At 35.2% G+C, this 16049-nt stretch overlaps 1 protein-coding gene across 6 annotated transcripts; it reads right to left on the bottom strand.

Annotated features, from left to right (window-relative positions):
- Positions 1–428: 428 nt before the first annotated feature.
- Positions 429–12218, bottom strand: LOC143462052 (echinoderm microtubule-associated protein-like 1). Of its 6 annotated transcripts, none has more exons than XM_076960064.1 (20): positions 11892–12218; positions 9673–9831; positions 9263–9407; positions 7996–8058; positions 7726–7887; positions 7350–7499; positions 7218–7287; positions 7019–7045; positions 5926–6030; positions 5675–5770; positions 5171–5305; positions 4232–4366; positions 3857–3976; positions 3585–3710; positions 3302–3424; positions 2979–3147; positions 2542–2727; positions 2203–2298; positions 1843–1973; positions 429–1099 (listed from the first exon to the last, which is right to left on the bottom strand). In XM_076960064.1, the coding sequence occupies exons 1-20, from the start codon at positions 11923–11925 to the stop codon at positions 974–976; spliced, it is 2358 nt and encodes a 785-aa protein (XP_076816179.1). In that variant the 5' UTR covers positions 11926–12218; the 3' UTR covers positions 429–973. The 6 variants fall into 6 exon arrangements, with proteins under 6 accessions (XP_076816179.1, XP_076816177.1, XP_076816178.1 ...); XM_076960062.1 differs by lacking the exon at positions 11892–12218 and adding an exon at positions 10048–10199; XM_076960063.1 differs by lacking the exon at positions 11892–12218 and adding an exon at positions 10048–10199 and having other exon boundaries at positions 7726–7884.
- Between the last annotated feature and the right edge of the window lie 3831 nt (positions 12219–16049).

The following is a 16049-nucleotide window of genomic DNA, read 5'->3' as shown; positions in this document are numbered from 1 at the left end:
TATCCAGTCTAGTTGAGAAAATTATTTTTGTAAGTTGAGCAGATAAGCCGGATAATTGAAAACTTGTTTTGTGTTTATATTTAACCTTTGTAGACGATTCATGAAATAATAGAATTTTCGGCTTCGTCACTTTTTCCTGTTCATTGGCGCGAGTTAGTAACAACCGGCTTGATTTTTCGTCACCACCGCGCTTTTGACGAAAAATAAAGTGATTGATTGCAGTTAAAACTAGAACTACTTTCATTACAACCCAAGTGAATATTAGCTAACCTAATCAGCCATGTAAAGGGCAACAGACATTCTGCAATGTCAGTTATTAATCGTGCTGCGAAATTAATCAACCGCACGATTACGCGTCTCAGCGCATGCCGAATGCGGCTGCATCTCTGCTCCAAGAATAGCTGTTATAAAAAGACAGCCAACAACTCTTTAACAGTGTTCTTTTATTATTTCTTTTTATTATGGTTCTACAATTTAAACTCACCCAAATTTTCAAACAAAAAATAGGTAAGTGGGAACTTTTCGACACTGAATTTTTTTGAAACAAAACAATTGTGAAAACTATTTCTACTAGTTCTGAATAGTGATGAACTTTAACATTATGACATTGTTTTCTAGATTATGTTTAGCAGCTAGGGCGTTCTACAAACACGTGTACTAGTTCATACAACTTGGTTGACCTGGATTTGCATGTTTTATCGCAGCTATGAAAATAACTCACAGTTTTCAGATAGGCAAAACACAAATTAGCATACATTGTTATCAGTTATCACATATATACTTACTACGCTATCGACATGCAATGGCCACTGCAGATTTTGAAGGTAAGTTAGTTAATTTCTTAATTGGCTATTTTTACAAATGATCATAATGTATACCAAGTGCAAATTATAAGCCAGCAGCATTGCACTACTGAAACGTTGCTATGCTGTCGTCTCAGTGGAGTGACATAATAATTTTATTTGTGACGACATTAGACAACTGCCCACTGCATGGCGCTGCAGTCTTGACCACCAACAGACAAAAGCTTCTTGTCGTCGTTAAGGAACTGAACGGAAGTGACGTGACTGCTATGACCAGAGTAGGAATGGCTGGCACCCTGCAAGTACAAACAAATAGAGTTTTCTCAATCGAAGAACGTACAAAATGGATTGTTGTAAGAATGGCTTGAACGCCAATAACAGGCTGAATGCACGAGAGTATGAGTCGGGTCGTGCAAGGGCAAAATTCCTTTAAGTGTAAAATGACACCTGCCAATGAACTTTTTACTGAGGCCCCGAGATCAGTTTACGTCACACAATTTGAAATAAGTAGCCTACGAAAGGGTGTATAGTCCAGTCAGCGAACACGTTTTTTGTATAATTATTATTTCTCTATACCGGACAGAAATATTGTGTAGTGGACGAACTTTTTTTGGTAACCGAAGCCTTTAAAAAAATTTTCAAGTCTGTGGATCTCCTCTAAAATGATTCCAAAAACTTATTTTGCCGCGTTTTTACTAGTCCTAGAACAGAATCATTTGTAAAGTACAACAAATCTTTCCCTATATCGTAATAGACTTAAGCACGATGACCAGCCTGCGCCCAAAAATAAGACAGTTTTTTATCTTAATGGCATTGTGTCAGATATCATTTACAGTGAGCGCCATCCTTCTACATGCCCCCCCTCCCCCCGGGAGAATTTGGGTTTACAACGTGATGTCATAATACATATGACGTTACCATCATCGTTCTCGTTAACTTCTTAAAGTTGTCATGATATCCACGAACCCCAGAACAACCACTGCCATAATATCTATTTTTACTGACAGCAAATGTAAGAATCAGTGCTATGATTTATCACCTGCAACTGCGCAGCAGGGTATCTGAACAAGTTGACTTTCCCAAAGTCGTCACCAGACGCGAGTAGCTTGTTGTCATTTGACCTTCCCACGCTGTTGATATCTGTTCCATCTGCACCCTCAGGCCAGATACCTGGAAAATCACTTAGTGAATTGTAGCATAGCAACAACTGCAACATGTTTGTCAATGGTCGTATTTAGTTTAAATTGTTTGACAAAATTGTTAAAATTAAATGATTTTCAAAGGATACCAATGTAATAAACAAACTGACTTTTCTCCTAAAAGTAATTAAAAAATTGGCAGCATAGCAAAGCAGAAATTTGTCACCAACAAGAAGTTACGCAGAATTAGTTGGTTTTACCAAGAACGGAGAAGCCGAGCGTACAAGACTGTGTGTGCCATTCTACATCTCGTAGAGATGCTGCTGCTGTAATCTGTTTGCTTGTTTCCACGTCCCCTGCGATATAAAATTATTCAAATTTGCTCTAAATCCTCCTCACCAAAAGTTTAACAGAACAAGAATAAAAATGCTGTAGAGAATGTATGGAAACACAGACAACACCATCTACAAGCCATAAAATTTTCAGTGTGAAATTAAAGTAATGTCAGATCAATGTTCAGGCAGTACAACTAACACTTTAGACTCGACATTTTCTTGCAAAGAGCCAACTCTAGCCTAAATCAATTCAGCTTTACTCACAGTAAAGCAGCTCATAGTCGCCTGAGTTGGATTGCAAATACTTTGAATCTTTTGACCAGTCAAAGTGTGTGATGAAACTGCTATGACCGGAACATCTTCCGTGTTTTGAATATTTTCTTCCATCTTCACTCACGTTGTAGATGTAAATGAAATTGTCGTGAGAGCCAATGGCTAGGTAATTTCCATCTGCAATGGTGTGGCAAATGTTAGCAGTTAGATGCTGTTGCATCGTTTGTAATCAAACTGCAGTGTAGTTTTATGCCATATTATTTATTTATGCTATGCAGTTGACCACTTGTCATAAAAATTACAGATAGTTTTACTGCGGCATTAAAAATCCTACAAGACCCTGCTAACATTAACACAAACGTCGAAATAAAACACTAGACACTCAACAATCTAGTTTCATGACAAACATTATAAACTAATTTTTTTACCAGGGGAGAACCTTATGACGTCATGTTGTTCACTCCCGTCTGTGTGGACTGTAACTAATTCAAGACTATCAGAATCGATAACAACCCAGCGACCAGTCGCCATGCCAACAGCTATGATTTGGGCGTTAGTTGGATGGAAATCAGCTGACTGGACAGCGTCATTGAAATTCTGGTACAACCATAATGATCATAAAAATAAACCTATCGGTAGATACATGTAACGTTTATGCAAAATAACAAACTTTATACAAAACTTAATTATCAAAATTCTTACCCGAGCCAAGTATAAAAGTCTAATTCATAACATAGCAAAAAATCAATACCTTGATCCAAAGAGGTGCATGGGTGGCAGTATCCCACAATATTAGCTGCTTGTCATAAGCCCCGGTAAGAAATTGGGCTTCTACAGGGTGGATCGCCAGACCCCATAACTCTTCAGTATGACCCTACAAAAATATACGCTTGTGAGACTTTTTAAACAGAAAAAGTTAAACTCATTAAACGCTAAAAACAACAATGTACGCTAATGTATCATTTAATGCTCGGTTACAATTCTATGAATTAGCAAACAGCAAGATGGTTGATCAGTATCATCATATTACATACGTGGACCAATGTATCAAAATCTTGGTCAAAGCTTCCATATAAAATCCGATTTCCTTTGGTTCCGACCAACATATTGCCCTGGTCATTGTAGCTGATGGTTCGAACACTCCCAGCATTTTCTGGTATCTATGGCAACAACGGTAACCGCGAATAAGCAACAAAAATGAAGACATTTCATATAAAGTACTGCAAATACACCATTCTCGAACCGAAGCCTGAACTAAAAAAGCGATGTAAGAATGTGTTAGTTGGGATTGCGAATGCAAGCTTACTGAAGTTTGTTGGGCAAGCTTAAATGATTCATTCCATCTTTTAAGTTGACCATCTTTTCCACCAGATATAAAGGAATCTCTCGTGGCACAAATTGAAAAGATCGGTCCCTCATGTGCACCCTGAAAGAAAAGACAAGTAATATGAAATAAATTCTTTATTCAAACTAAAATGACTCAGTCAAAACAGCTGCAAACATTTTAATTTAAAGTTGGCAATGAACAGTTCCTAAAATCATTTTCACAGGCTGAAACTGAATTTCAGAGTTTGCACATGAAGCAACACAACACAAGCTCACAGTAACTGGGTACAACATGAAAGTATTTGGCAAATTGATATGTTTGCAAAGAAGAGAAGCTAATTTAATAAACTCTTACAGCAATAAAATGAGAAATTTTTCTTGTGGCAACCCCTTTGCTCCAAACTTCAATGTTGCCGTTGGAATCTCCAGATAAAGTTTCACCAGTGTTTGTGAAAGCCAGGCACAAGATATATTTTGGTTTATCATGTCTCTGTGAAAACATTGGGCTAAAATTCCAGACATTTGTGAAATATAAAGTGAAACAGAGCTGAAACAGTAGGTTATGACTCATGCCCTAATTTTGTAGGATCTAAAAACACTCATAAACTACTCAATATTCAGTTGGACTTGATTGTACTACATTGGTATTTGTTTATCGAGTTATTTGGGAAAATTGCAAATTGATATTTCTCAAATATCCAAGTTTATCGAGCATGAAGCTTGAAACATGAGCAATTCAGTATATTTATAACCAATTCTCTATTCACAATTTTTTATTGACCCCATGATTTTTCATATAATCTTTGGGTTTAAATCTATATAGTTCACACATAGCACCCTATATATTATAATAGCGTTTTTAGTACAATGTATAAGAATGTAAGGTTATACAAGATATGAATGTGACATTCTCTGATACACTACTTCTGTAGTTACTATTCTGTAACAATGATAAATCAAAGTACTCGAGTGCCGATGTCGAGTACTTAGTACTTGCCGCCAGGTCTAGCCATGTAGGCCTACTCAAACTTGTACTTGAATATTTCGAGAAACTAAGTACGTGCTTGTATACAGGCCTTAAATAAAAGCTCGCCAACTTAAAGCTGAAAAAAATGATTAACTATGAGTAATCCAAATTTTGATTTCTCCGACGTCAGTATTATTGATTTTACTGTAAAGTCATTTTGCCGCAACCAATTAGATTACTTTTCAGTTATCAGAAACCTACAGTTGGTTGAGTGAACAAAGTTCCAATGTGTATATTAAGCAGGGATAGAGTTCCATGCAATCTTACTTCAAATAAACCTTGTTTCTTCACAAGTTGACCAGACTCAAGTGACCAAAAGTTAATGTGGCTTTTCCCACAGCTCACAATACTGCCGTCTATGTGAGAGTTGAATTCGCAGACAAGCACCTGGTCTTTCGATGACTGTCAAAAGAGGTTTGATTAATGGCACATCTCACGCTTGAATTTAAAACGCCTCGAATAGGGTATTGTATGGCAACGCTTAAGTGCTTTTAAGTGTAAACAAAAAGGGAGAGCTCTGCTTTAGAACTAAATACTAGAACTAGAATAGAACTAAACCACATAAATTTTTGTGTCAAATGCAATCAAGAAGACTTAGATATGTCACGAGTGATGTTTGTCCAGTAACAATGTAAATCTTTGTTCTTCACACTGCGTTTGAAATCATAATTTGGCACAATCTGACATGTCTGTTTGTGTAATTAACTAACGAGCATGAAAACATACTCCTTAAAATAGCAGCCAACACAGCATAAATAATTGAACACTTACTTTTGCTTCAGCTATTTTTGTCTGTTTCTGCCAGTTCCAAACAGTTAAAACATGATCATTTGACTCATCTATGGCACAAAGCAATGCACCACCATCCTAATGAAAAATACACCGTAATTATTTGTCAAACATAAAAATCTGAAACATCGGCAGCAGTCTTATTATATTTTTGTGCCCAATGTAATGGGAAATTCTTGTAGAAAACAACAACCACAGGCACTGTCACAAATTTATTACAAAAAAAATCTTACTGCTTTCGAAAAACTGATTGAAGCCACTGCTCGCTCGAAAGACTCGATCACGTGAAGCGTTGTGAGGCTAACAGCATCCCAAATACGGACACAAGGAACCCGAAGCTAAAGAGAACAAATTAATTAAAATCTAAGGGATGTGTTTTGTTAACAATAAAAAAATGCAATAGGCCTGTAAGTGATATGTGACAGTAATAGATTTCGATTTTTAAAAGGTATAATTTGCTTCTGCAGAAAATACACAAAAAGATTAGTTAAGTGATTTTCAACAATGCTGCACAAATAATATATGCACCAGCTGAGTATAACTGAAATCATTATCACGCTTTGTGTATTACTGAAGCGAACATGTAAAATCAGCACAGCACATTGCTGGAATGTAGTTTTTGACCAAGCACCAGGAATAAACAGCACATTGCTGGAATGTAGTTTTTTACTACAAAAATTTATTACAAGCTTTTTACAAAAACCATAACGCACATGCAAACAGTTTACAGAAAAGGTGAATACAGTACACTGTTCCCTTCAAAATGCAGCAATTTATTTTTCAATAATTGATGACTAACAAAGAGCAGATGGTGTCTTAATTATGATCACATAATGGCATTAGAAAAAACACATAATACTTAATTAAGTGCTTCCCGCTGTTTTTCTAAAGACTGTAAACCATTATGGTACCACAAGTACATAATGGACATTAAACAGTGTAAAAACAGCCAACAGTTTGACTGACAGCGCAGTGTTCAATACATTGGTACCCAACAACAGTACCTAACAGTTAAAATATATTTCTTTATAATTTTGAATAAACCAAAATTGTAGTATTCACTGACACAGTCTAAATCTGAAAACATCGATATAATATAAAAGTTTAGAAGCTTAAGTAGCACATGGAAGTATTCACGGAATTTAGTGTTAATTCATCGTTATTCACACAAAATACATAGTGTGTCAACTGCATAGTCTTGCATGCAGATGATGTTACACTTAACCCATGACCATGACAGCACCACATCAAAATACCAGTTGTTAGTAAAAATCATTACCATGTAAAGACACATAATAGCTATTACATGCTTGAATAAAAAAGTACCTTTTTGCTTGAAGGGCCTTTGGGTACCTTTGATGGTTAGAATTGGTTGGCATTACTGGGGTTTGGTAACAACTTATAATAATTTAAATTAAAGGTACATGTTGGTTCAGTGCCCTCGATGGTTATTATGTATTGTAGAAGCAAACTTTTGATATGAAACAACTTATATTGTGACAAAATTATAAAGCAAAACTCTTACCGTTCCATCTAAATCATGGCCAGCAACTTGTCCGGTAGCTATTTTTAGCTTGTCTGGGTGCATTGCAAGGCTAAAGTAAAATAGTTTTAACATGAATAAAAAAAATATGAGATAGCTTAGAGATGGACTTACCACTTCACGTCATCGTTGTGTCCAAGATAATGTCGCTGGTAGCCATCCTTAGGATCGTAGAGCACTACTACAGCAGCCACAAAGTATACGATTTCACCAGTTGGAAGGAAGTAGACATTTGAGCGACAATCTTTTCCACGGTAACCGTATCTATTTCAAAATATAAAAAATACAAACTAGTATACTGTCTATGTAAGTTATTTTTATATTATTACACCACTTGAAACAACTGAACATTTCCAATTTCAAAGCTAAAACAAATTTATGTAAGATCTGTAAGTGTAAGCTTTGCGAAATTGAGAAGTCGAAAAAAAAATTACCCAAAAAGTGAACTTCAAACATTAGGTTATATGGAACTTCGCTAGTTGAAACTTACACCCATTCAAGCTTCAGGCTATTTTCTGGGAGTTGAGAAGGAGCTTTGATGTTGTAAGCAGATTCAAGTTCTGTTGGCCGATACAGGATTAAAGGGCGGCCACGAAGGTGCATTTTCACCACACCATCTTGTTCATTATAGGTGGCTGGCTTTTGAGAGCTACTGCACAAGTAAACAACAAACTAAGCCATGGAGATCATGAAAACAATGAAACAAGATGTGGTATTAATCAGAAATATTCTATAAAATTTCTGCTCCTATATAGAAAACCTCAGTCTTCTTGTTCTTGTACTAGATCGTTTTGCATCACGTTGAAAGTTCTCTGTGGAAGCCCTGATAAAAATTAATACAAGGAACTAGGTTTACTCACCGAGTGTATCTTTTAGGTGGCATAGCAATTAGCCTTACAGAAGCAGTTTAATACAGAAGCAGTTTAATACAGAAACTAGAACTAATAACAAATAATTTGTTGAGATATTTGCTGATAAATTACTCAGTGTAGTTCACACTAAAAACTTATTCATCACCCTTCAGAAGGAAAAAGTATAAAGTACAAGACGATAATAATTAACAGCGACTCTTAATCGTTAACTAAAGTCATGACTGCTGGCTGGTATCTTGCTTCACTCTCCACGTTTACTGTCAGTTATGCCTTTATATGTAGATGCTATATCTTAAAAATAAATGATACACTTTACTAAAGTGCTGGGAAAAATAAAGCGCTTCTAAGTACCATAATTTTACACCATAATATATAAGCCTGTGTTAGCTTGATGGCAGTTTTAGTTTCATGGGCTTGAACGTTTGAACCTTATTTTATGTGCAATGGCAAAAATCACAATCAAGCAAATACTAGTAAGCTAAAGAAACAAAACCAAATTGCTGCACTAAAAACTGGTCTAAGCCAAAAACACAAAATGGCTTCACAACATATCAATCCTGAGTGAAGTATTCTATACACACAGGAAGCTGTCTGCAATAAAATATTCATATGTTTAAATGCAGCGCATTGGGCAGACATGAATAATGCAATCTTCTCTTTTTCTGTATCTGTCTTTCTGACTTCTGCCAGCTAATTGCTGTGGCATATTATGGGAGCTGCCGCTAATTAAAACTGCCAATTTACCTGCATGTCAACTGAATACTTAAGTCAAATGGGGTCAGATAGAAAGAATGCTCTAAGAACAGCAGCAAACCACTTATAATTTACAAGGTAATAGAAGGCAGAGAGAAAGGATCAGCGTAACCAATACAAATTTGATAATAACAAGTAACGAAAAGTGAACAATGATATTTATGATATAAAACAGCCAGTTAAAGTTTCTGATTCTGTTGTTATGTATACTATTACTAGTATTGATTATTATGAACATAGTGTTTATAGAAAATGAGAAAAGGTGTCAGTACTGTCAGTCATTACTTGAGGCAGGATAAGCGAAGTATCATATAAAAGCTTTTCAAACTTATCTTTTGCTTTCTTTTCGCTTATTTATTTCATCAAGTATAAATATTAATACGATACAAAATGTGAAAATACCTGACATCACCCCTTCCATTCAATCGGGAAGTGTCTTTGGCTGACGTTATTCTATTTTTAAGACTCGGAGATGGAGGACGAACTCGCATCTTCGACGAACCTCCATGATCCATGACAGGTCTTGAGGGCAGAGGTTGAAAGGCGTCTAAATGAACAATAATATAAGTGATCTGACATTTATTTAATTTTCATTTTATTTCTTTTGATCCATTAAATACTAGTCTTACTATTACATAAGTATTTGTTACTTAAAATAATTATAAACCAAGCAAGATTTCCATGGCCTGTGGTATAAAAATTTATATATATACATATGCACCGTATCATCTAAGATCAGTTCTGTAATTTAACAATATCATAAATGGTACCAAGAAGATAGAAGATATTTTTAACGTCAATGCACAGCGTACTTTTAATGGGAGAAGGTTTCCTCACAATATGAGGAGGATTTCCTTCTACTTCCTTCAGTCTCCTGAGAACATCAGCCAATGAGGACTTGAGCACCGCTATCTCTTCCTCCTGCAGTTCAACTCGTTGTTCGAGTGCTCGAACGCGGCCATCTGTTATACCTAAAATAAATTGTATCATGGAATTACAAGATGTTAATGGAATGCGAAAGAATTTCTGAAGGTCCAAAACCCAAGTTTCTGAGTAAACTTGAATAAGTATACCTTGCCATCAGTTTAAATGAAATTTCCAAAATGAAAATGCCTTTTATATTTGCATTGTAATTATGATGGGAAAGTGAAGCTTGCTGCTAAATTAAACCTGTTTACCTAACTTACCCTCTAACTGCCCAGCGTTGATATTTTCACATTGGTCATCCATAATTTAAAAGAATATCTATCTACCAGTTGTGCTTACAGACAACAAAATGTGCAGTTAGTTAACTACTTGAATAACGTACCAAACTGTTTGCTTTACCAAAAGATGTGAAGTCTTTTTGTGACAAAGTTATACAAATATCATTGTACAAGAACATTCAGAAGAGCTATAAAAACAAGGCCATGCAAAATTCCTTTACTGTCACTTGTTCTTACTGTCAACTAGCAATGTAAGCAAGTTATAGTTTATTTAACTATGTAAGCCTGACACAATGGACTTAAATCTTATTTAACTGTTGAGAGTAAATATTGCCTCATTTTTACTTTTGTACTAATTTCTCCTTTCCTATGTTATGACTGTGTTTTGAGTTTTTTGTGCATAAAATTATTTATAAATTGCTTGAAAAAATTTTATAGTTTAACATCAAAAAACTTCAAACAATTGAATTTGGTAGAGAAGTAGAAGTAACAGGATCATAATGATATTTGAAAAAAACTTTGCAAACAAACATCACACAATAATAGCCTTTAACTGCACATTGAAATACTGCAGTAAACTAATAAGTAATGTAGCAGCTCATACTAGCAGCCATTGTGCTGCAACTAAAGAACACTTGAGGGAAGATATTCAATCCGTCCTTATACACACAAAGTAGTTTACATATCACAAACCAAATAAGCCCACATGTTGAATTGAAAGAGAGAACGGGGTACTTTGTTTGCAGTGGGGTTGAGCAAACCTTGGCAGCTTTTCACTAAAGCTGTCACAATTTGTGTTTGGCAAGCCAGCTTTTTAAATGTTAGTTTTGACTCCGATAAACTTAGTTCGACTAAAATACTTAAGCCAAAGAGACACTATTTAATTACATTGAAATGAAAGTAATTTTAGGAGTATCCAGCACTGGCACTTTCTTTTTAGGGTGTAATCTAGTGATCCATAGAAGCTATAAACACCTGTTTAAGTTGTGGTAACCAATTATTAAATCTATGTTTATAGCGCTTTCTTTACAATTGATAAAAAAAATTAAAATTTATAATAGCCTACCATAATTTATGCCAAACAGAAAACACATTATAACGTACTGAGAAATATTATTTTTCTTTATATTATGTACATAATATGTAGTCTACTATATAAGAATAATCACTATTTTAAGATAATGGGAAACACCAATCAACCCTTCACTATGTAAAGTCAGAAAAATTCACAGCTAGAAAATCGTCTTACCATTTCTATAGCTATGGTAAGCTATCTTACATTGCACTGCATAGAGATATTGCAGTTGATACACTACTCAGGAAGTAATTCAACGCAAACGAAGAAAATTTTGAACACCAGACCATGTCGACATACTATGCCGGGGAGAAAAACAACGTAACAAATTGTTCATTGAACTCTTATGCTTGGTCCTTCCTGCAGCTTAATCAAATCTAATGCTAAATAAGACATCCATCTGTCTATACAGATAAGTTATACCCTAGAGATTCAATACAATAGGCAAATATTGCCAATGCGTTCCTCCAGTTATGAGGATTGAACTTAACCATACACGAAAGGAAATCCTTTGAAAACAAAGCTAATGGTCTTGCTATTTTTGGTCATGTTAAGATGTACAACAAACAGCTAAGTTTATGACATTGGAATGCCTTTCCTCTAATAATGTAATGTCACAAGGTCGTGTTTATCTTACTTTGAAGTTAGCACAGTAGAATAACAAAATATCATACCTAAGTTAAAATATATTTAACAAAGACTATGTATCAAAGCGACGTGCCACCACACTGCATAGTACACTATATATTACCTTCAAACAGATCAAAATGGTTACTTCCATTCATTGCAGAGACGACGAAAAGCAAGGATGCTCAGAAAAGCTTCATGAATGGCCAACAACTATTGCCTGTTTCCTTATGCTTCGCTATTAATTGTGCTCACAATATTTTCTAAACGTTAGGTAAAGGCGAACAAATTACAAATCACTAGCGGCCAACAATCAACACCAAACGCGTAACAATCGTGGTTGTCTGGGGCATTGCCTTCAGCGCCCTGCGTTATTAAGTAAATATGAGTAGATGTAAATCACACTTTCGTGGTTATCTGGTACCAATAGCGATACTAATATCGCGAAACAAAACGGCCATCATGACAACAAATGATATAATTATCTCTGTCTCGCACTTTAAATTAAATCAGTATTTTTCAATCTTTTTTTGGTTACAGACTCACAGTCTCCTAAAAAAATTCCAAAGTCTGTGGAATCCAAAAAGAAGATTTCTGAAACTTATGTACAGTAATTAATAATTTTTTGCCTATCGTATGATAGGCTGTTGTATACAGTTCTTACAGTAGTTTCTTTTGGCTGCTACAGCAAATTTTCTGCCAAAATCATAATAGACTTTTTTATCTTTCACGATGGTGCTTTATTTTTGCAAGACGATATCACTAACTTCTTTCACATTTACTTACATACTCCATTCCGCAACGCAATAATAGGTTTTGTTAACATGTATTATGATGTCATAATCAAAACCAGGTGATGGCTTAGAAATCAATTTAAAAATCTTGCCGTTTTTAACCACTAGGCCTCTGTAATTGTACAAAAAATCAAATCAAGAAAAAACAAAATAAATGAGCTTCTTTAGTTATGACTATAGGACAAGTCTTTCAATAGAGTCAATTTTTCGGAAGTAAAAGAAAATGGCGAGAAAACCGTAAATACAAAGCTTCATGGCAGTAGCACCAGCTTCAACGAAGTCACTAAAATGTGATTTTTATTATATTAGTAATTTTTGCTATATTAAACACGATTAGTCTTAATCCTGGTAAGAAAGATTTGTTTCGTATCGCAATCTTTGCCGAGTACAGATTGCTAACTCGTGTCAGTGATCATTAAAAACGATTGTAGTGCAGTTAATTATATGACATGTCGTAAATAATAATCAAACAAAGTTAGACAAAATTAGGTACGAGTAGGACGGTCCTGCAATGGAATAATATTGACTAATAGCATATACTATATCAATGAATCGTACCATTCCGCAAAAAATGTGAAGGGGGGGAGGACTTTAATTATCGTTTCAACTGTATGCAGTTTTTTTATTATTTACTAAATCATGTATAACTTATATGTTATGTAGACTGTCCCTTTCTTGATTTATTTGTTATAATGTTATAGTGTCTGTTTTAATGAAAATACGCAAGAAACATTAAATTATTTTGTCAAGTTTTTGTTAGGTCCTCATAGCAATTTTTTGGAAGTTTAAAGTCAATTTTTTTAAATATCCAAATCAATAAAAACTTGCCCTACTAATGACATAGGCCTACTTTCTGAAGTTCATTATGACAATCGTGGACCCCCTAAAAGCTATCTACAAACTTCAGGGTACGAACCACTGCGAGTTAATTTAATTCATTTGACGCCACGCGTTAGTTTCACTGGTTTAATCGATTTGTTTGTTTTTTCTTATATTTTTTGGCGCGGTTTTTTAATCTGGCTCATTCACTACCCTTGGACGAGCAGAACACAGCTTTTTGGTTATTTCTCTACAGTTTTACTTTACTGGTTTATCAATTTTAGTTTTTATATCTTCGGTTATGATCCTGTTGTTATGTTATTTAATTTATTCCGGAAGTCTGCTAGTGCTTGTGCAGGTATAGAGGCCAGGTGAAATAGACTTCTGTTTCAACCGTAGAAAAGATTCGATTGAAACACTTCAACTACGGTATGGTACGGCATTGTAAACTTTGCCCTCATACTAAGAAAAGCTTGTCCAGGAACATTACAACGGTAACGTCACTGAGTATCGAACACGGCCCGCAATCTTGCGAGCAGTGTTCCCTCTAACAAAATTTTACGCTGAGCAAATATTTGATTTAGTGAGCATGAGCATTTTAATGCTGAGTTAAAATGAATTACCAACTTTGTGAACCGAGTTTGGGAACCACTGGTCTAAAAGAAGTTTAATAAAAAGCGAACAAATTACACATTTACTTCAAATAGTTTCTTCGTGGTTTTGCCTTTTGTTTTGCGATTTGCCTTTTCCAAAATCACTATTAGGTGCCACTCCATGACAAATTTTGCGGATTATCATGTTGGTTGACGGAGAATAGTCACAGATTTTGGACAGTTTAGCGGTTTGCTGTTTAGCGTATGATTTCCGGTATCATCATTGTAATTTAGTGTCACACACTCTACTGCTGTATTTAAGAAAATGTAATTACTGTAAATAGTAAAACTAGTCTTCAGAGTCGAAACTTGAAAATAGGTTATCTTTTGCACGCTAAGGAATAAAGTTAGTTGCATCCACGAGTGTGGAGTGTTTGTGAAGCAAAGACAAAGGATTGTGATGTAACAAAAGGGTAGTGTATGCTCATGTGCATCAGCACACGGTATAAATGCGATAAGCGTACTGTCCAAAAATAATGTTGACGATTATTTTACTTTTAAATTTGGAAATTGCAAGTGCGCAAGAATGAGATTTTACTGCGCAAATAGTCTGGTGGTACTGCGCATTTGCTCAGTTGCGCACCTTAGTTGCGAGCCCAGCGTTTTAACCTCTCGGTTACCGAGGCGAAAAATGTTTGACGAATACAGTAAACCTTGCATGTAAAACATAAAGTAAATCAAAAACATAGTTTGCCACCAAGCCAAATTAATTGCCTTAGTTAACATACGTGAGTATTTTTCAACTATATTTCATTAAAAGTACCGAACTATATTTTTCAAAATTTTTTTAAAATTTTAACAAACATGTTTTCAAAAATATATGTTAATTAATCCTTAATACTAATTTTACGATTTGTTGATCTTTTTTAATCAGGAAATGTCAAGTAAAATTGCAAGCGATTAACGTCACATATGTTTTGAACTGGAGTAATCTTTACTGGGGACATAATTGTGGTAAACATTGCATTTGAAACAGCATCTTTTGCATAAAAAGTACCGGTACCGAGTACCGAACTACTTTTTTGAAATAGTGCCAAATACGGGAACCGTCGGTACATTTTTTGCCAAGTACCGGTACCGTTACTGACGGTACTTTCAAAGTACCAAAGTTTAGCTAATCCTAAACCAAGGAACCAAGAAAAAACATGAACCATTGTTTAAAGTTAAGTCTTAAGTGAGTTTCTCGTTAGAACACAAATGTGGTTATTTTTTCTCTGACTGCTTTGTTAGAGATGCAAGAAAAGCGATGCAATTAGTTAATTTTTATCAAAAGTGTTAGGCTGTTAATTGACGAGTAACAACCAACAAAATATTTTTTAAAACTGACTACTGTATACAATTTGTATTAATAAAATCAACGCACGTTAGTCGCTTCCATCTGAGGATTGAGGAGGATTCTATTCTCGAGTTAGGCTTTTGCTGTTACTTGTAGCGACAGCAACACCAAGCGCCAATAAGAAGCAACAAAAAATCACGAAAAAAGTCATTTTGGAGCCAATCTTGCCTTTCGCGCCTGCAACATCGTGCTGTAATCATTGCTAGCGGCCAGCAAACAAACGACTGCAGAGGGAGTGCCGTGCTAGCGTCTGGCTAATGTTTAACTTTAACTTTGTGCTATATTGGTATCTCTTATCTTTACCCGTCTGTTTAGCGTTTACCTTTCTTTCTTTTATATAGGCCCCGGAGATTCACAAACTGGGGTCCGTGATGACTGCAGAGGGTGTCATGACTTGCCGTAGAGTCTGACTACGAGTTTGCTTGTCACAAATTGCTCCTAGAATTGATCAATTGTGTAGTAAAAAGCATCTTCATCCATCACATTGATGTTGTCAGTGTTGTTAATAAACATGATTTAGTGTTAATTATTGTTGGGTTTGTATTTAATTATCATTCCTCGTTGATTAAGCAGAAAAATTGATGCGACGTAAGATTGGAGTCTGAGAAAAAAAAGACTTACAACTGGGCTCCGTAGCCCAAAAAGTTTGGGAAACCCTGACATAGACTATCACTTCTATA

Source organism: Clavelina lepadiformis, chromosome 6 (assembly GCF_947623445.1).
Source record: "Clavelina lepadiformis chromosome 6, kaClaLepa1.1, whole genome shotgun sequence".
NCBI classification, from domain to species: Eukaryota; Metazoa; Chordata; class Ascidiacea; order Aplousobranchia; family Clavelinidae; genus Clavelina; species Clavelina lepadiformis.
The sequence above is the reverse complement of the archived record's forward strand: the minus strand, read 5'-3'. Positions and strand labels throughout refer to the sequence as shown.